Raw genomic sequence first — 21,107 nt, 5'->3', positions numbered from 1 at the left:
CTGCTGCTTCCTTAGGCAGTGCCTGCATGCCCAGCCCCTCCCCGCCTCTGCAGCCCCATTGCCCCCTGTGCAGTCACTGCACCTTCCCTCCTCTCAGTTCCCGCACAGGGCTCACCCAAATGCCACACACTGGTTTTTCTTTTGTGTCTGTGTACTTCCTTCTTGCTACAACAACAAAGCACACACTTTTGGGCCTTGTCTGAGGGACTTGGTCTGTAGAAGTGGGAGTCTTTATTTTGTTTCTGATAAAAGCCACTTAGAGGAGGAAGAATGTGTCTTAGCTCACAGTTCTGCTGTTTCAGGGACGTTAAGGCAGCCTGAAATAGAGGGTCATATCGCCCTCATGGTCAAGAGCAGACAGCAATGGATTGCTTGCATGTTTGCATTCAGACCCTTTCCTCTACTTACATAGTCCAGGTCCCAAATTTAAGCAATGGTGCCACCCACAATGGCTGGGCCATCCCACTTCAGTTAAAGGAATCAGAACATTCTGCCTAGACCTGCCCATCTGTTCTAGACCATCTCTCCTTGAGACTTGTACTGTATCAAGTTGACAATTGAAGGTAGCAATCTGGAAAGTACATTGTATCAAGTTAACAATTGAAAGTAGCCATCACGGGGGCTTAGTCCTTCAGTGCTGCTTTAACAAGACACTTCACATTGGGTCATTCACAAGAGGAATTTACCTCACACTTCTAGGGGTGCGACGTCCATGATCCAGGTGCTGGGAGACTGGCAGACTAGTGAAGGCCTGTGCTCTGCTTCATAGAGTCTTTGTTTCCGTGTGCCATATACAAAAGGCCCGGAAGCTCTTCTTTGAGATCTGAACGGTTCACAGAGGCTCAGCTCTCCTGACCCTGCTGCCTTCCAAAACCTTCCCATTCCAAGGCTGCTGCTTTGCTGTTGAATTTTCAACACAAACTTGAAAGATCGGAAGCATCTAAAACATGACGTTTGTGTTCCGAGGAGGAGAAGGAGGCTCAGAACAGCTCATTATTCTGCCAAGGTGAAAGCCAGGCAGCGGAAGTCCCTCTCCTCACGTTGCAGTCCTTCCATCTTTCCTTTCACTGACCAAGTTGAATCTCCTCCCCAGGCCCGAGGCCATGTAACTGGGCACCTACACCTGCTCTCCATTCCCCATAACTGCTCTCCTCCCAGCCACCCAGCACTCTGGGGTCTCCTTAAACATTTGTCACAGGCTGCAGGGCCTTTGCATAGCTGTCCATTCTGCCTAGAAGCCTTTCTGTCAGTTCCCGTGGGCTAGACTCTTGCACTACTCAGCTCATGGCCTGTGTGTCATCCTGGGACAGTACCCAATCCTCTTGCTCTGTGGTACCTGCCACCTTCCTATGAAAGGACCATGCTTTATTCCTGAAGCTCTTCAGTTTGTCAAATGTCACCTTTCTTATATGTATATATAAATTATGTGCATGTGGGTACAGACACCTGAGGAGGCCAGAAGAGGGAGCCAATGCACCTGGAATTACAGGTCACTGTGAGTCACCCTAGAAGTGCAGGGAACCAAACTCAGATCCTCTTCACGAGCAGTACATATTCTCAACTGCTGAGAACCTCTTCAGCCACTCACTTTTTTGATGATCCTTATTGTTTATGATGACATCTCAGTGATATGGGAGAGGACTTCCAGAGAGAACCTGGAGTGTATTTTCCTGGTTAGTGCCAGGATCATACAGATGATTTGGAGAGCAAATGAGTGGATCAGTGAACAAACTTACATCCATGCGAGTTTAAACACCAGATTCTATTGGCCCCTTTTAGTTCCCCTGCCACACTGTAGGCCTCTGTCTGTCCTCTGTAGAATCAACCCATCACCTGGGAACTCCTGACTCTGGGCAGGCTCAGACTGTGTCTCACCCCCACAGGTGATCAAAGAGGCCTACAGTGGCTGCAGCGGCCCCGTGGATCTGGAGTGTTCTCCACCACCCAGCGCCAGTGTCCCGGTGAACAAGGCAGAACTGGAGAAGGTGAGGGATGCCAGCTCTCATGAAGCTCTTTGTTTTGTTAATGGTTTTTATTTTCTGTGCCTACAGATGAGTTACGTAGATTTATGGGGGAATTGGTGAGACATTTCAGTATATGTGTGCAGTGGATTGGTTAGCCGGGGCATCTGTATCCCTCGTGCCTGCCATCGCACACCTCAGTCCTTTTATTCATAATTGCTAGTTTTAAAAACATTCTGTGAGAACTGCAGTACTTCAGTGGACACGTCTTCCGTTCTGCCCCGGTCCATTTTCAGCGCCTTATTTGGGCTGAGCTCCAAGGAGTCATCCTACAGACTCGGTGGTTTGTTTTATTACCGGCAATGAATGAAGATGTAGACTTAAAGGAGCGAATGGCCTAGTTCACTCATAGCTGTTAAATGACGTCCGATTGCTGTATGCCCACTTGCAGCACTCAGCAGATCTGTGCTGGTTTGCTGCCTGCAAAGTGTTGAGAATTCGGTCCTTTAACTTTTGATGTAGCATTTCACTTTCCACCATACCTCACCAGGCCTGCATGACCACCGTGGAAATAATGTGATCCTTGTGTCCTTACAGAAGCTGTCTTCAGAAAGGCCCAGCTCTGATGGAGAAGGTGTCGTGGAAAATGGAGTCACCACATGTAATGGAAAAGAACAAGGTGAGGTTTTAACACACATGCCAAGAATATCTGAGCCCCACAAGCCACTTGCAGTGAGAAGTGTGACAGTGTGGGAAGACTTTGTGCTCCAGCTGTGCAGGTGCCACCACCCTCCGTCCTGAGAACATAAGGAAGGCTCTTGATTTGCACCAGCCCAGAGCCTTCTTCTCCTCCCACCTGCCTTTAAGTTCTCATCAAATCATTACAAACACATATACCACAGAATTTATGATCTTAACACATTTTAAAGGGTGTAGCCATCGCATACATCCATCCCTGGAACTTTGTTTTCACAAATCAAAACCTTGTTTCCATGAAACTCAAGTAGTCCCTCACCCCTTCCCTAGCTCTGGCAATGAGTGTTTCTATGGATCTCACACAGTGGGGCCCTCATGCGAGTGGAATCCTGTGGTACCTGTTCATTTGCAACTGGTTTATTTTACCCGGTATCATATTTTCAAGGTTCATCCATGTCTGTAGTATGTGTCAGCCTTTCCTTCCTCTTCAAGACTGAATAATATTCCATTATATGGACCGCATCCTGCCGTCCATTCATCTACCAGGGGTACTGTGCTGCTTCTGACCTTTGGCTATAGAGAGCAGAACTGCTGTGAACACCCATGAGCATGGGCTAAAGTCTCTTGTTTCTAAGCTTGACTTTCTAACAATACAGACATACAGTAAAACCCACCAACTTTGGTTTAACAGTTCTATGAACTTTAGTGTACAGCAAGCAGCCATCCCCACAACTGAGAGAGAGAGAGAAAGAGAGAGAGCGCATTTCTGTCATCCCAGTGTTCCTTCGAACGCCTCTGCCACCTTTGCCTCACGCCATCTCAGGTAGCCACTGCTATTTCCTTCCTGTACTCAGGATCTGGGGCGTATCACCTCTTGGGGGTTTCTTTCCTGTGGTCTCCTCAGTGCACCTTGATTTCCAGTGTGGTTGCTGCTGCATAGCATTTGCTATGGAGATGAGTGCTGCTAGTTTCCCACTGACCAATCACAGGACACACAGCGATTCTGGGGACATTCTGATTTCCAGGTAGGACTTTACACAGACATGTGACTCCATGTCCCCCAGGAACCTATCCAGATGTGGGCTTGCAAGGTCATATGTCCTCATGCGATCGCTGTCCCTGTCTGGCCTGCAGTCTTTACCTGGTATTGCATAGATGTGTGGTGGTTCAGAGCTGTGGCCTCCCCAGTGGGGGAGCAGTTTAGCACGCTCATTGTCTGCGTGGCTCTTTGCTAGAACATCATCTCAGATCCTTTGATCACATTTAGATGGGGTTGTTACTGAGCTTTTGGAGATTCTGTGCATACTCTCTCTCTGAGTCACTTATAAAATGTCTGTTTCCTACAGGTTGTCCCCATCTGTATGGCTGGACATTTTATTCCTGGGTGTGTGCTGAAGTGAGGGGTGTGGCTTGAGGGTATGTGGAGGGAGCCAGAGCTCTGTGGACCCAAGAGCTTGCTCAGGGATCCTGGGGCCCCATCTGTATGGCTCATGTGTGAGTAGTGCTCCTACCTGGGAATGAGTCATGTGCTGTGCCGGCAGCTGTCCCAGCCCTGAGAATTCTGGAACCCAGACAATGCCACGGTTCGCGACGGAAGGTCACACTGTCTGTTCCTTCATTGTGGTTTTTCTAATGCAGTCTGGTCTGAATGTAATTTTAGTCCTGCCCTTTGAAAACATAACCAGTCATGTTATATAGAATGAAGATCTCAGAGCTGGAAACTATCTTTAGCTTTTGCTCTGAGGTCTCCAGGCTTCTGCTTTGTGATTTAGCGTCTTCCTCTCTTTTTGTCTGTGTTTTTGTTGTTGTTGTTCTTTTTGTTGGGAGACAGTCTTTTCATGCAGGCTGATCTCCACTTCACGGACTCCAGAGGTTGTCCAGACTCAGTCTCCCGAGCTAGGCCCTCAGCGGTGACATCAGCCAGGTTATTGTTTTGCTGCTGAGGTACAACAGACGTGGTGGATAGCTCAGGCTTCTTGCTTTGTGCCCCCAGCCCCCGTGAACCTGTGTGACTGGGATCTATGGAGTAATGTGTCTGTTGGATGTTCATGCCTTGTATCTGTCCCTAGGCCTCTCCTGCTTGCTCTTTAAAGAGAAACTTCTTTATTATTCAGGTGTGAGTGTATGCACCTGTGTGTGAGGTGTCTGTGAAGATGGCTTCTCAGGAGTTAGAAGGGAGGCACTTGACGTCAGTCCTGGGATCCTCTGTGGGAGAGGCACATGCTCTTAACCCCCAAACCATCTCCGCAGCCCCTCCTGTTCTCTGTTTAAGCAAAACAGCCTTGTGTGTTTGGGAATGAACAGGTGAGCTGGCTCACACATTTCCTATGATCTGACACTGTGCTTTGTGTATTATAGCCACTTGTCAAAGATCACAAAGGAATTTCATAGTCCAGACAGACCCTAAGCTCCTCTTACCCTTGTTCTTAATCTGTTTAGCTTGGAACACTGTGATGGTGTTTTAGCAGTCACAAAGAGGGATCCTGAGCTTATCCATTCTGCCTACATGCTGTGGTCTCACCAGAGAAAACAGTGATAAAAGCTCTGCTCTGAGATAGCCATTTCTTCTTTCAAGATGGACCCTGTATAGACACTGGGGAGTCAGTGACCATCCCATAGCAGATGTAGGGAAAGATGATGGAAGTCCTGGACTGTAGATACTACACTGCCCTAGCCAGTGCTGTGTGAGGACTATTTGAGAAATAGTCTTCAATGGGGGTGTTTGTGAGTAGACTTGTTGAACCAGAGGCCTGATGATGTCACCTCTCCCTCCCTTCCTTCCCCTAAACTAGACAAAAAAAAAAAAAATCATTTCACTTTCGTTTCTGTAGAAGAAAATGGGCTGCCTAGGTTTGTGACATTCACACATTGAAATGTATAACATTCCCTTTCTGTCTCTGTCACTAAGGCATTGGTCTTGGCCATCTATGCTCTTTGAACCCTTCCATTGTTCTGCTGTGTAACCCCACTGACTTGGGAGTTCTCTGTTGACTTTTGAATTTGATAATGTGCTAAATCCTGCCCCCTTTCCAGCAGAATAGCTTAAAAGTGCCCTTAATGGCTTCTCGGTCATGTCCCTACACAGGGATCTTTCTTCTGAAGATGACCTAGGGTATGATTATTCTCTGCCTTAGGGCTTGGGGTCCAGCAAGCACTTTGCTGGCAGGAGCTGGTCTCAGTTATGCTGAGTGTGAGCCCTGCTCTCACTGAGTCCTGCTGCCTGAGTGGAAGGGTTACCTGGAGGCAGAGCCTTGAGGAACATGTCTCCAGTCACTTCGCTTCCAGCTTGCCTGGGAATGGGAGGCAATGAAGCTCATCTGCAGGTTCCTGGGGAGCCGTAATGGAACCAGACACTGTCGATTCCACTCCCTGTGGCTTGGCAGGACTGAAGTAGAATGGACCCAGCTCTCTGGACCCAGGCTTCTGTCTGGTATAATGAGAAGAGCTGAATCTTCCCACCAAGGCCTTGGATAGGTTCTCATTACTCAGTAAGTAGATGTGTGTCTAAGAGCATGGAAAAGGGGGTGCACAGATGTTCCCATGGGTATTTCCATTTCCCTTAAGATCTCACTAGGCCTTAATCTTGTTTACTAAAAATAACTCAAAAATGTCTGTGTTGTAAAGACACATACTGCAGACTGGGGTGCGAACAGCAGAGGCTCAAGATCAGGGCCACAGGCCTGGTTTATCCCTGGGGGACCTTCTTCCTGGCTTGCATATTCACTCGTATACTCTGTGCACAGACAGTCTGTAAAAAGGCACTACTTTTTAATCAATCATTCACACCATGTGGCCTCATTTGACCTTTGGTTTTAGAACTCCTGTCTCCAAATACAGTCACGCTTGGGGTCAGAATTGTGAGGCCCGGCCAGGACCATTCAGTATAGAATGTTTTGTTTGCCTTCAAATTTCTCATGGCTTCATCTTTTTAGCGACAGTATGGCAGCTCCCTCCTTAGACACTGCTACTTGTTTTTACACCAGAGGGGAGGCAAGGATTTTACTGATCTTATGGGGTGGGACAGGGTGGAAAAAGAAAACAGGGATTGTTTCCTCCTCTTCACTAGGGAGGATTGGAGAGGGATGCTTGTGAGTGATCACGCTTGTTTAGAGGAGGGGTGGGAATTATTTCATAGCTTAGCACATGGCCCTGGATGTTCTGTTTCTGAAATGCTTCCATGTGATGTGCTGGGGTTCATTTGTTCCTGAAAAATGAGAAGGGATCCTGGATGCCCACTGCATTCTAAAATAGTTTGTGTTGCCTAAAATGTTGCCACAGAAGGTTAAAGGTTGAGCTAGGTTTGTATAGTGACAAGGTGATGCTGTATTGGTCTTGATGCAGATCAGCACCTCAGTGGGGCTGTAACCCAATGGAGGAGACCCTTGGGAAAGGGCCTTGCACTCTGGCTCTAGCACATGGTACCCTAATGAGATTGAGATGGATGACTACCCTTTGCCCAAAATTGTTCTTGAGTGGAAGGATCAGGTTCCCCAGCTCTGAGAGTGTCCTTACACCTTCATCCTGACTTCTCTGAGTCTTATCCTCATGATTCAGCTGGCTTCAAGGATGAAGCCTGAATAGGAGCAGATAGGGGACACCAGTTGTCAGTCAACCTCCCTTTGTGACATAGTGTGGAGAGATGAGAACAGCCCTGTGTCAGAACGTGGAGCCATTATCACCCTGCAGAGACTCTGAACCAAGATTCTGCACATGGGGGCCCAGGATTTCCAGGTCTTCTGGTTTTGCAGGGAAATCCATTTTTTTTAATTTATTTTTATTTATTTATTTATTTATTTATTTATTTATTTTTGTATAAAATGTTTCTATGTTTATAGGTTGATAGTTCATTCCTAGCCATCACTGTCCTGGCCAAGTGGGAGATGATGGCTTGAAGGGTATAGGGAATCTCAGAATAGTGTCCAAAATGGACAAGAGAGGCCCCCAACAAGGACTCACTTTCCCCTTCTTTCCTTGAAGACCCGCCCCTTGTCAGCCAGGCTGCTGGGCAGAGGCACCAACTCTCCTTGGTTCCTTGGGCCCTTCCCTCTTCGCCTTCCCCAGACTGATAATATGTATCAACTTATCTTTCTGCCTGGGAGTTTCTTCCAATGAGACAGACACAACTCATTCTTCATGTCTGAGAAGTCAGCCAGAAATCCACGCTGGGCAGGCTCTGTCTGACCGTTCAGCTATTCTCCCAGAGATTTGTATCTCCACTTGGTTCTTGCCATCATTTCTCATCTTTGTTGCCATGAGCATGTCATGTATGTCTGGTAGTGTACATGTGCCTGTATGCACGTGCGTACATACCTGATCCTCCCTGGAGTACAGGCTTCCTGAGTACAGCCATATCCTTCTGCGACCCCAGCATATGGACCCGCAGATGGCTCATCATAGGTGCCCATGTGAATGATGAGTAGCACTTTGGGGAGGAAGAAATGCCTGGTGATTAATGCTGAGAATTCCCCACTAACCATGGATGCTTAAGACACACTTTTGTGTTGACAGTGAAGAGGAAGAAAACCTCCAAGTCGGAGGCCAAGGGGACTGTGTCCAAGGTCACTGGGAAGAAGATTACCAAGATCATCGGCCTGGGGAAGAAGAAGCCATCCACAGACGAGCAGACGTCATCAGCGGAGGAAGACGTGCCCACCTGTGGTAAGACCCTGCCACGTGCCGGCAGGCTGTCGCCGGGTGCGCTGTGGGGCCACCTGAACTGTGGGAACTGCTTTGAGCTTTTAGAATAGAAGCATCTTCATGGGCTTGGGATGCTCTCCTCGTTCTTTCAAGGTAAAAACCAGCGTTCTCTGTTATATGAGAACATCTTCCACTCCAGTGTTTCCAGACTAGGACACAGGCAGAGACAGGCCAAGGCTCTAGAACCGAGTCTCCTTCTAGTCACACCTTGGATTTAAGCAGCAAATCCAGAGATGGCTAGCCATCCCCCAGTCCCAGTGTCACAGTGTTGTCTTCTGTCTTTTTTTCAAGCTGCTTTGTCAGGATTAGGTAAAGCGTGTGTTCTATAGAAGCTGCTAGTCTTGTGCGCCATGGTGTCTAGGCTAGAGACTGCAGGGAGGAACCAAACAGGGGAAGGACCAGAGGAATGCATGCGCAACAGCCAGCTATGACCACCAAGGGGAAAGCAAAGAGGTGGAGGGCGCTGGTGTAACACCTAAGTTAGGCTGTGGTCAAGCTGCTGGGTGCAGCCTCCATGAGAGGGGCAGTGACATCACACTGTAACGGTCCCAGTAACCACCCTTAGGAGAAGTGCATGGCTCTTTCAAGGAAGAAAACTTTGTAAGTGGGAAGAAGGGTTGGCCTTTTGATTTTCTTTTATTTTTCATAGTACTAGAAGTTCTCTAGGCTGGTTAGCATCCTACCACCAGGCCCTTTCCTTCCTTAAAAAAAAAAAAATCCATGGAGCCTGGCATGTGGGTACATCCCTGCAATCCTCACATCAGGGAGGCAGAAGTATAGAGGGTTGCTGCCAGTTAGGCCAGCCTGGGCTATGTAGTGAGTACTGACTAGCCAGGGCTACATAGCAAGACCCTATCTCAGAACAAAACCAAAACAGCATGGGCTGTAATTGTCCTTGTATGTTGCTGTTGCAGGCTCTGCTTCCCATCGGTGAGAACACAATTCCTTCATTCAAAGCCATTCTGTTTGCAACTCCCTCTGTCCCCTTGAGCATCCTCCTTGAGGGCTGACTCAGGAAAGGATCATAGCCTCTGTAGGTACCAGGAGCCAGGTGCACTGCAGATTCCTAGGTATCTCTCAGCAAGTGGCTCTTGGGGACAGGAGGACAGAATCGGGTCAGCTGGTAATGATGGTTTCCACATTCTTTCCATGAGGAGAGAACTTGGCCTCAGAACAGCTGGACAGAGCTGTGACGGAATGGGGAGGGTCTGGCGACACTGCCACACTACTCCTGGCCAACCTCCATCTTCCTGAAGCTCTTGGGGACATAGTCTTTCTCCCTGCCTTTGTCATCAGTCCTTGTGGTGACAGCAGTAAGGAGTTAAAACGAGTTTTGCTTCTGTTCCCCCCCCCCAACTTCTCTAGGTTGGTGGAGGAGATAGAAGTTATTTTTTAGACAAGGTCTCACCTAGTAGACCAGGCTGGCCTTAGACTCACAGAGATCTGCCTGCCTCTGTCTCCTGAGTGCAGGGGTTAAAGGCCTGGCAGGAGGTAGAAAGGCTTTTGCTAGGAATGGTTGCTTATTAACCAGGTGGGAGAGTAGGGAGCTGCAGTGGGGTCCTCTTGCAGAGACCGCTGATGCTCACAGAGGGGAGTGACTTACTCCGAGTCTCAGGGCTCATTGAAGACAGAACTGGTGACCCTCCCCTCCCCCAAACTTTTTCTGACTCTCCGTAACTCATGTCCAGTTCTACACTTCCTTATCAGAAAAGCACAGCCTCACAGGCCTCCCCATAATCTGAGTGACTCGTCTCCATTCTGGCCATTTTCTTGAGAGCCTGGGTGATCCTGAGGGCAGGCACCCGAGACAGCTGCTGCAGGCAGCTCTGGCCTCTGCCGAGACCGTGCCCTCTGTCCACACAACTCTAAAATTGCCACCACGGCACTTTGGCAGAGCAGGGGTAAGGGGAAGCGTCTCTGGGAGAGCAGGGAACAATGGCCATTTTCAGCCCTTCAGGGCAGCTGCAGGAAAGGAGCTGGACTCAGGCCCGGGGGACTGACCCTGCCAAGCTGAGCTCCTGCAGCTGCTGGGAGATAGCACTAAGCTGATGGGCCTGAAGGGCAGAGCAGCTGAGCAGGCGGAAAAGACTCCCCGGAGTTACCGAGCTGAGCCCGGTGCCTGTCTACACACTGCAGTCTGCTTATGCTGGGTGGGGTGCGGTGGTTTTCTGGGGTGCTTTTGCTGGGTTTTCATGGGCTGGGGAACAGACCTGCAGAAGCAGCTGGGCTGCCCTGGGTATTGTCTCTGTCCTTCTGAGACGCCTTTGAGGGATGCGTTACTGTTCCTCTGAGCAGCTTTTTCCACAGCCCTCCAGGTTATGTACCCAAGAGACACACCAAGATGCCATACCCAAGAGGGCTTTTATCTGGCCTTCCATGGGCTGACAAAGTCCCAGGGTTCTTATTACTCTGTAAGCGAAGCTGTGAGACCTTCTTCCAGCTCTCCTTTCTGTCTACTCACCCGTCTGCCCCACACAGGCACCTTACACTAGCCACACCATCCTGGGCACCTTCTCTCTCTACCCACCTTGGAGCTCAGTCTTGTCCAAGCCTCCCATTGCATTACTAGAATATGACACTGCTCTGCTGTGTCCCCATCACCCAGCACGGGGCCCCTGAAAATGGTAGCAAAGCCACTCACTGCTTTGGGGATTCAGGCTGCTTGTCTGGGATGTGGGCTCCAACAGTCCCTTGTTTTCTGTGAGAGCGGGAGGTGAACTGAGCAAGTGCTGAGCTCCCATGTTATTGTCACTATCCGTTCATCTGCCGTGTTTTAAAACCAACAAAACACATCCATACATTAGCCCTGCTCAGGCTCAGGTGAAAAATGTAGACTCTCAGGCCTGTAAAGTCAACTTTATAATTCTAACAGAACCTTGTTTATTCTTGCCTTCCTGCAGCATTTGGAATGGAAAGAATCTCAGAATATTAAACTGAAATTACCCAGTTTTTAAGATATAGTAGTACCTTACTGTTATAGCCCCAGACATAGAAAACAGCAACCTGGGTCAGGCTGACACAAATATCCATGTTCTTTCTATGACACATAACTTTCAGCCTGGCTGAAGCCGATTATACCACAGCCCAAGTGATTTCAACTCTACAAAGCCAAGAAAAAGTGGCTTTTGGAAGGGGGCCAGGAAGGAGAGATACAATGTGGGGTCTTGCTATATTGCCAAGGCTGGTCTCACACTTCTTGGCCCAAGTGATCTTCCTGTTTCTGTCTCCCGAGTAGCTGACGCTATACTTCCATGGTTCTGTAACAGGTAAATAACTGAAGACTTTCTGTATGTCTATGGCAGTGTGGATTGAACGCAGAGCTTTGTGAATGGTAGACCTTTCACTTTTTCCTTTTTTTTTTTTTTTTTTTTTTTGAGGCAGGGTCTTACTAGTTGCCCCAGTAGGCATCAAAGTTGGGATTTTCTGCACCATCAGATAGAGTAGTATTAATCATCTTTATTCTCATGGATCTTCAAACACTAGGAACATAAGTCACAATCACTTAGAAAATTGAAAATAAAAACACTCATCCAAGTGGTGGTGGTTGTGGCATACACCTTTAATGCCAACACTCAGGAGGGAGGCAGGGTAGGGCAGCCTGGTGCAGAGCTAGTTTCAAGACAGCCAGAGCCACACAGAGAAACCCTGTTTTGATTTGCCTACCACAGAGGGCCTCTGAAAGAGTCTACCCATCAGGATATAGAAGGACATACTCTAGCCAAACTTTGGGCAGAGTGCAGAAAACCTTATGGAAGAAGAAGGAGACAGAAAGACCTGGAAGGGACAGGAACTCCACAAGGAGAGCAACAGAGCCAAAAATCCTGGACCTAGGGGGTCCTACAAAGACCAATACTTCAGCCAAGGACATGCATGGAGAGGACCTAAACCCCTGTTCAGAGGAAGCCCATAGGCTGCTCAATTTCCAAGCTGGTTCCCTAGTAAGGGGGGCAAGGACTGTCTCTGACATGAACTCAGTGGCCGGCTCTTTGATCACCTCCCCCTGTAGGGTTACAGCCTTGCTAGGCCACAGAAGAAGATGATGCAGCCAGTACTGATAAGACCTGATAGACTAGGGTCATATAGAAGGGGAGGACAACCTCCCCTATCAGGGTACTAACGGAGGGGCAGAGGAGGGAGAAGAGGGAAGGTGGGTGGAACTGGGAGGAGACGAGGGAGGGGGCGACAGCTGGGATACAAAGTGAATACAGCAAAATAAATAAATAAATACATAATACATTAATACATAAATAAAAGCAAAATGGAAAACTAAACAATAAAACCCTCATATAACTGTCCCCTGAAGCCCCCAGCCTCGGGAGCCCAAGCCTTCACGTCTTGGCTACGCTCTGGCACCCTCTGGTGGCAGATGTCTGCTTCAGCTCAAAGATCTGGCTGGTCTCCTCAGCAAGGCGGCGGGTGTTAGTGATGAGAGTGGGGTCCGCCCTTTGACTCTAGATCCCTGCCTGGGGAGCTCTGCCATTGCTGCCTGGTCTTGCTAATCTCTGTGTTCCTTCCACAAGAAAACGAAAACTTGGGAAACCCCTTGAAAACCGTGGGGGCACAATGGAGACCAGTTGACAAACACAGAGCCATGGACCTGTCTGAGCTTCCCGTTTATGTGAGCAGGCCTGTTACACAGAGAAACACTCTCTCCCCCCCCCCCCGAAACTTAAATCCCAAGAATGTATTAGAATATGGTAATATCCCATGAAGTCATGCTCTAAATTAAGGGAGGACCTGTCTCATGCAATCATTCATCTGCAGCTGAACGGTTGGGAAAGCCGCAGCATCTGGTGACTGTGGCCAGACTCCATCTGGAGAGAGAGAGCACTGCAGAGCTGGTGCTGCTGTCCGTTCTGTTGGCAGGCGGTGCCCGAAGACAGCTGTGTGCACATGGAGAGGCGGCTCCCCACCGTGAGCCCTAAATCAGAGTCATGGGCAATCTAGGGGTGTTGCTGCTAGACTCCCCGAGCCTGTGTTGGTCTCTCACTATACTCACCACTGACACAATGCCTGTTAGCTGAAGCTGCCCGCCTGCCTTAGGGTCTAAGGCCATCTGCTTGGCCTAGTATCCGAGGCTATCTGCTGCTTTAGTGTCTGAGGCTGTGTGCCCAGGAAGCTATCTAGGGCTATCTGCCTGGCCTGTGCCCCTGAGGCTATCTGCCTAGGCTGGTGTCTGAGGCTATCTGCCCGCTTTAGTGTTTAATTCTATATCTGCCTGGCCTGGTGTCTGAGGCTATCTGTCCAGGCTGGTCACTGAGACTGCCTGGCTCTGGTCCCTGAAGCTGTCTGCCCAGGCTGGTGTTTGAAGCTATCTGCCCGGCCTGGTGTCTCAGGGTATCTACCTATCTTGGTGTCTGAGGCTCTACACAGGGTGGTCAGTAGAGGTCCCGTGAAACCTTCTAATCCTTGCCCAGGCCCAGCCAAGGGCAGTTCAGCTGCTGGCTCTGCAGAGCTGCATGGGGCATGTCCTTTCCCTGTTTGGTAGCTCCATGAAAGTCCATGATGCCCTAGAGTTCAGTGCCTTTTTTTTTTTTTAAGGCAGGGTCTCATGTGTCATGCAGGCTCATCTTGAACTCATATCCTCCTACACCCATTTCCTGAGTACTGAAAATATATGTATGTGCTACCACACTGGGTAGTTTGTCTCTGTTTTTCTGTTGAGACAGGACAGGAAGTTAGATAGCCCAGGCTGGCCTTGAACTCATGATGCCCCTCCTCTCCCGGCTGCATGCTGGGATTGCAGGTGTGTGCCTCCACGCCCATGGAGGGTGGCTCTCTAACAGTGTTTAAACAGCCCGTTCATGTGTGAGCCTTGCCTACAGAGTATATCGAGTTACTGGGGGGCCTCCTGCCCTCCAGTTTGTGGGCTTGTGCTCTGTTGTGCACTTGTGCACTTAGGCTCTGTTGACACAGGTGATACCTACTCAGAGGTCCCGCCTTTGGCTCTCCGAGGGATTGATTGCTGTAGATGGCGTTCAGAACACAGAGAGCGAACGGTTCCAGGGAGATGTTCATCTGACTGTACCTTTAAGCAGGGCTTTCCTCTTTCTTTTAAAATAACAATAAGTCAGAATGGTTCCATCTACATGCTAAAATCCATTTTAAAAGAATGGTATCATTTAGCTTCAGTGTTCCTCAGGATGAAGAGCAGGTGAGGCCTGCAGGCAACTGGGAATAATCCTCCTTATCTGTCTCCTCTGATTTCATAGCGGCATCAGGTCTGACTGTGGCCTTTTGTAGGACACCCCGTATCTGAGGGTGCTGTCTCCTTCCTTGGAGAAAAATGTCTAAAAGCTACCCTAAACACAGAAAGTGGTGAGTCCCCTGGTCTGGAGCCCACAGGCTTCTTTGTGTCTGTGACTTCAAAGATTCCTTGACTAGTGTGGCCAACGGCAGTCTCTGTTCAGCAAGAGATGTGCTTTAGAGTGTATGGGTACAGGAGCCCCCCACCTCCCCGCCCCTCAGCCGGATGAGGACTCACAGTTTACAGATGTGGGTCGTTATCTTGAAAATAGTCATCAGAAATGTATAAAACTTCATCCGGGCACTGAGCACATGAGCGTACATGTGCAAGGATTGAAAGAGGCTGAGCAACGCCGCGTATCCTTCACCATCATTCTTTTCACCATTCTCCTCTGCTGTCTAATCCTTCCTTCACCTCTGAGTGGTGGTGTCTGCAGTGTGGGACAGTTGGAGGCCGTAGTAGGCACAGCTGCCACAGTTGCCGCAGTCACTCTGGAACCTCCAACTCAGGTCTCGGTACTTCTAGAAAAATGCTCTCTGTGTTTATGAGAGCTCCCAATGGTCATTTTCTCTCTCAGGGAATAATCTCCCTGTAATTCTGTCACTTGTGACATCACACGTCTACGTGACACACTGAAGATACGGTACTGTGCCAGACACATCCGGAACACTGGCACACAGACCCTGAACTCAGGCAGTCAGGTTTCATCTGGGTTAGTCTCCCCGTGAGACGAAGCCCATGCTTCCACTGCAGGGGTGGAACATAGAGGCCAGGAGGAGACCTCGGGCCCGTGGGCGGGAGCTCATACCAACCACCTTCCATCACTTGCTGGAGCACATCCAGCCCTGGGGAGCTTACCACTCCCCAGGCCTCCCACTTCCTGGAGAATTTTCATCTTCAGATACTTTTATTTCTGCCTTCCATGCCCTGCTCACGGCATTTCTCTCCCGTTTTATGCAGGCAGCTCTCAGTCCCTTCTAACCAACCCACACCCAGTGTCACTGTCTCAGGGGGCTTTCGAGGTTTCCGTTGAAACCTTGATGATGAAACTGGTTCTTACACCATGAAATGGGTTTTGCACCAGGGAGGAGTCTCCAGGTTCTGTTGAAAAGTAATTGTGACTCTTCTCTCTTTATGAGCATTTAAAATGTGGTGTGTTTCATGCATGGCACATCCATGGGTCAAGGACATGGGTAGGTCCCACGGGTACCTTGGCTTCCTCAGGAGGCTGAGCTGTGGCAACTTCTCCTTGTAGGTTACCTAAATGTGCTCTCCAACAGCCGCTGGCGGGAGCGCTGGTGCAGAGTGAAGGACAGCAAGCTCATTCTCCATAAGGACAGGGCTGACCTGAAGACTCACATCGTCTCCATCCCTCTCCGTGGCTGTGAGGTGATTCCAGGCTTGGATTCCAAGCACCCACTGACCTTCCGGCTGCTTCGAAATGGACAGGAAGTGGCTGTGCTAGAGGTATGGGATTCTGTGGGGCTGCTATTCAGAGAGGTGTGCACAGGTTCTGTCAACACCATGCCTAGGTCCTCTGCAAAAGACCCTAGATCCCTGCAGGGTCTAATTTTGATCCAGCCCCTTCCCTCTCTTGGCTATTTCTGTTTTGCAGTGTCTTCTGGGTTTCTCTTTTGGAGAGTCAGGGGCTGCACAGGCTTCCTAGAGCATCATGTGTGACAACTTTACTTGCCACAGTTAAATACCCAGCTCCGAATAATGGGCGACCTTTTTAAAGTGCCCAGGCAGTAACTTGTTGAAAAATCTTCATTAAAATACTTCTTCTAAGCATAGGCTGCTGGGGCACACAGGGGCCTGTTTCCTTTACTGGTCCTTTGGAAAGCTCTCTGTCTGTTTTCTGATTGAAAAGTTGTCTTAGAATCCCTGGACCCTGCAGCAGGATCAGGGATACAGTACATGGGAGCCAAGAGCACCTTGGGCTTTGCTAGCCTGTGGCTAGATGTGTGCCTTAATCATCTGCGTGGTTGCTTTATAGGATAATTCAGCAATCTTCCATCTTGTTCTTTTCTATCTCCCATTAATCTAGACTTATTTTTTCTCTTTCCCCCCTTTATCATGATTAAGATATGCACGCACGTCAAACATTCACAGATGTGACAGTCGTGTTTTCCAGGGTACATGCCAGTGTGTGCATGCCGTGAGGTCAGCAGAAGTGAGGCTGTCAGGCATGGAACAGTGGACTGACATTCATGCTGTCGGCCAGATGCAGAGCCAACTCTTAAATGGCTGTGGTGTGGGTGTGGGGCTCTGAGCTTGGTCAAGGTGTCCAGGCAAGCAGTCAACGAGATCTTGAATTTCAGCATGTGGGTGTTTATTTCCAGAACTGTTTTCATTGTAGGGTTTTGTTTTCGTTTGACAGGGACATTACATTCTCCTTACAGGGTTCACAGGCCCAGGTGGTCCCAAAAAACAGGCGGCTGACTCCTGCCCCCTGGTGGCTGCTATGCAATAATTCATGGCCCAGAAGGCCTGGCTTAGTTCAGTTCCGGGATGCCCTCAGCTAACCTAACAGCCGCCAAGTCTGTCTGTAAAAACCAGTGCTCGCTGAGTCAGTGTCCTTTGCAAACCTCAGTGTGGTCTGAGACCTTCTAGTTATGACAACTGAAACCTTGGAGGGAGTGTCCTAAGGCAGATGCAGGTCTTGAGGGAAGCTTCAGCAGCGGATGCCAGAGGCCTCAGAGAAGAGGGTACAGGAACTGGCACACAGGGTAAGAACTGGCCGGTTGTCTGGACAAAGAGAGGAGCCCAGGGTGGGGCTACCTGTGTGGGCCTGTTTAGCACTGAGTCCACGAAGAACAGAAAGTTCCAAAGCTTCCTCCTGTGTGGTGGGGAGAGGGCTCACTCTCTAGAGGAACAGCAAGAGTCTGAGGTGAACTGGCCTCTTCCCAAATCATCAACTGTTTCTACAGGGCTGAGGTGACTGAGCGCTCACACACAGGGCTGGTGACGTAGCTCACTTGCCTAGTATCTGCGAGACTCTGGGTTCCTTCCCCAGTATCGCAGAAAAAAGTCACTTCACACACACACACCTCCATGACATGATAACCATAGCCTTCCTGGTGGTCATGCCATGGGCCAGCAAGAAAGGCTGAGGGCTGTTGCTTAGATTCCCACACACTTTGGTAGACATTCCCCCTCTCCTGTTACATGATTCAGTGTGTGTCTGCAAAAGATAAAAACGAAAGCAAGACACTTGCTTTGCTGGAACCACAGCGATGGCAGGAATGGGAGGTAACATTGACACCACGTGCTCCCGTGAAGCCTAGGTCTTAATCCGAGTTTCCCAGCTATGCCAGCACAGCCCTAGAGCCTGGTGCGTATCTGTGAGTCTCTGCCCGTTTATCCTTCAGGCCTCCCAGCCTCTTCATCTGTTCCCCTGGGGCATACACCTTACATGTTATAGAAGACCCTTCCTCTGGGGTGTTCCTTCCCCTCCTGGTGCTGGACTATCCTGGCACCCTTCGCAGGAGCTGCCTGGATGTGGTATCACTGTATGGTGTGTCCTGTGGGGAGGTGCTTGCTACTACTGTGTCTCTCTAGTGCTGTGATTCATCTCTGTATCAATTACTTTCCTATTGCAGTGGTAAAACACCATGACCAACACAATTTATAGAAGAGAGGGGCTCGAGAGATGGCTCAGAGGTTAAGGGCACTTGGTTGCTCTTCCAGGGGTCCTGAGTTCAATTCCCAGTAACCACATGGTGGCTCACAACCATCTATAGAGAGATCTGATGCCCTCTTCTGGCATACAGGTGCACATGCAGACAGAGCACTCATACATAAAATAAATGAAGAAATAATTTTTTTTTAAATATTTTTTAAAAAAGAAGAAGAAGAGAGAGAGAAAACTGGAAGTTTATGAGGCTTTTTCTTTGGAAGCCTGTCCCCAGTGACACACTTCACCCAGGCCGCACCCCCTAAACCTCCCCACACAGCAGCACTGACTGCACATCAAGTGCTCCTGTGCCTGAGACCATGGGGACATGTCTTACTGAAACCACCACAGGCACCTTGGGCCTTTTCCCAGCTGAAAGCCATTACCTCCCCCCTCATCCCCATCAAGTAGACAGAGCCTTTGAGGCTCTCCCACATTAGCCTTGGAGGCTGGCCTGCAGCAGTCCCTGTGATGATGATGGTGGCTGAGTGGCGTCTCTCGTTCCTTGACTTTCTCTACCTGAATTATTGAGCCCCTGCTGAGAGGAAAGGTCTCTTCCTACACGTTTCAGTAATTATCCACTTACCTGTGTATGCAGGAGTTCAGGGGCCTCAGTCCTCCTGTAAACCTTTACTTGCTGTTCATCACTGGTGTTTGAACACTCTGGTTTGATTTCCAGCACTCACATTACAGCTCACGACCATCTGTAGCTCCATTCCCAGGACACTCAAGGCCATCTTCTGGTCTCCTTGGGCACCAGAAACAGACATGGTTCGCATGCATATGTGCAGGCAAAACATCCATACACATCAAATACATAAACCTAAAAGAAAAAAATAGTAAATGCTTCTGTGAAGTAGCTGTGAAGTAGCTGTAGCTGGTTAGGCTTAGTCACGAAGCTGAGGATTCCTTTGTGTGTCCGTGTGCTGCTGGGGTGGGCCCACAATGCTCTGCATAGGAGACCTGCATACCAAGCCACGCCCCCAGCTTCAGTGGTGCAGTGTTTGGGGGTAAGACAACAGATCCAGAAGAGGATTTCTATCCTTAATCTAAATGCACACAACAGTGAACTCCAACTGGGCACACCCCGAGCATCCCTCCAGTGAGGCATGCCATGGGTCCCTGTGCCAGGCTCTCTGAGCACCCACGGAGAGCCACACTTCCACACAGACAGCTGCTGCTTCCCGTCAAGGGCTCTTCCTTCACTCAGGCTAAGCAAGCAATAACCACCGACCCCATTTATGTACCCTCTGAAAAGTTCCTGAATTCCAGACATCACACCATCGCAGAAACTGCAGCCAGTGAAACCACACGCCTCTGCTAGAGCATGAGGCAAAACCATGGTCAGCTTTGGCGGACAGTGTGAGGCAGCCCCACATTCCCACCACCCCCCGGGATTGAAATGATAGCACATCCTTATAATGCTTCCGTGGTTTTTAAGGAAACCAAAATTCCAGAATTGTCAAAAATGTCACGCTACACAGCGGGCTTGAAGATAAGTTGTCTTTTAAAGTAGCATCTGGATAAGAGAAACAAGCTCCCTGTCACACACCACACTGGCTGGGCCAGCACACAGGGAAACACAGGCTGGGCCAGGAAATCTGGGAGCCATGGGGTAGAGTCCTGCCTGCCCTCCTGGCCGGGCCTGAGGCCCAGTTTGTGAACAACTTGCTGTGGCTCAGATGTCATTACTTTTGTGACTATCTATGTGTTCTGCTCTGGTGCCCTTGCCCAGATCATGGGGAGGCGTCTTGGTGGCTCAAATTCTAAGTTCCTGTGCATCACTTTTCTGTCATGTCTGGCTTTCCAGCCTCGAGAACACAAAGCTAACCCTCTCACTCTGGCAATCAGTGAGTGTGTCTCCTTTCCCGTCCACACTCAGGGCTCCATGATTTGTTTTTTCTTTCCCTTCCTGCCTTGTATATTTGTCTTTGGCTGAATGAATCAAGCTTTCTTTCCCATGGCAGGCATCATCTTCTGAAGACATGGGCAGATGGATTGGCATCTTACTGGCTGAGACGGGGTCATCAACGGACCCAGGAGCCCTGCACTATGACTACATAGATGTGGAGATGTCAGCGAATGTCATCCAGACGGCCAAACAGACCTTCTGGTAAGGCTTGCGCCCGGCCTGTGGAAGGCCTGGACTCAGCAACATTCTTCCTCTACTGTTTGATAGTAGGTGCTGGGTGAGCCTGCGGACCAGAAGCACACCTGAGGACTTTGCCTCGGTGGGGTGCTGGCCCCAATGAACCTGACGTTGGTCATTTTAGCCCTCTTGGGTTTCTGCTAGAGCAGGCTTGGCAGACGTGTCTGGAGATAGGAGTACTGTCTTTGTGGGCCAGATGATCCCTGTCATAGCCGATCAGCTCTGCCCTCACAGCCAGAGACGATAAAGGATCACGGCTGCTTTGGTGTGCACCAATAGGTGGTATTCCTGACTTTGCCCTGTGGGTAGCTGTTGCCAGTCCCCCACTGAGACGGGCCTTCTGGAAAGCGGAAAAGATTCCGTCATGTTGCTGAAACAAGGCCCAAGATCTCAAAGCTGTCAGTGCAGCGCTTTCTAAATTTAAGTTGTGACAAATAATTCTACTTTGGGCAAATGCATATTTTGAGCCAGAATGCACTGTGCTCCCCTCACACACTGTGGAAGTAGGGAACGCTGGATGGCCTTGGACTCTGGTGTTTTGAATGCTATGTGAGCTTCACATGGCCAGTGGTACAGAGCCACACAGCAGGCACAAGGAGGACTTCCAGGCAGTGGGTTGCCAATGGACCTGGCTGCCATTCCCAACTTCCTAGTTTTTACCTTGAAAGAGAACCAATGGTC

At 49.5% G+C, this 21,107-nt stretch overlaps 1 protein-coding gene across 3 annotated transcripts in view; it reads left to right on the top strand.

The window, feature by feature from the left end:
* Afap1 (actin filament associated protein 1) overlaps positions 1–21,107 on the top strand; it is a 114,288-nt gene that overhangs the window by 68,832 nt on the left and 24,349 nt on the right. For all 3 annotated transcript variants that reach the window (XM_060365434.1, XM_060365436.1, XM_060365435.1), the window contains exons 7-11: positions 1,884–1,985; positions 2,559–2,640; positions 8,166–8,315; positions 15,857–16,068; positions 20,245–20,390. In XM_060365434.1, the coding sequence (XP_060221417.1) occupies positions 1,884–1,985; positions 2,559–2,640; positions 8,166–8,315; positions 15,857–16,068; positions 20,245–20,390 (692 nt within the window). The remainder of the gene's footprint in view (positions 1–1,883; positions 1,986–2,558; positions 2,641–8,165; positions 8,316–15,856; positions 16,069–20,244; positions 20,391–21,107) is intronic.

Source organism: Meriones unguiculatus, chromosome 12 (assembly GCF_030254825.1).
Source record: "Meriones unguiculatus strain TT.TT164.6M chromosome 12, Bangor_MerUng_6.1, whole genome shotgun sequence".
NCBI classification, from domain to species: Eukaryota; Metazoa; Chordata; class Mammalia; order Rodentia; family Muridae; genus Meriones; species Meriones unguiculatus.
Note: the sequence above shows the minus strand (reverse complement) of the source record. Positions and strands in the feature narration are given on the sequence as shown.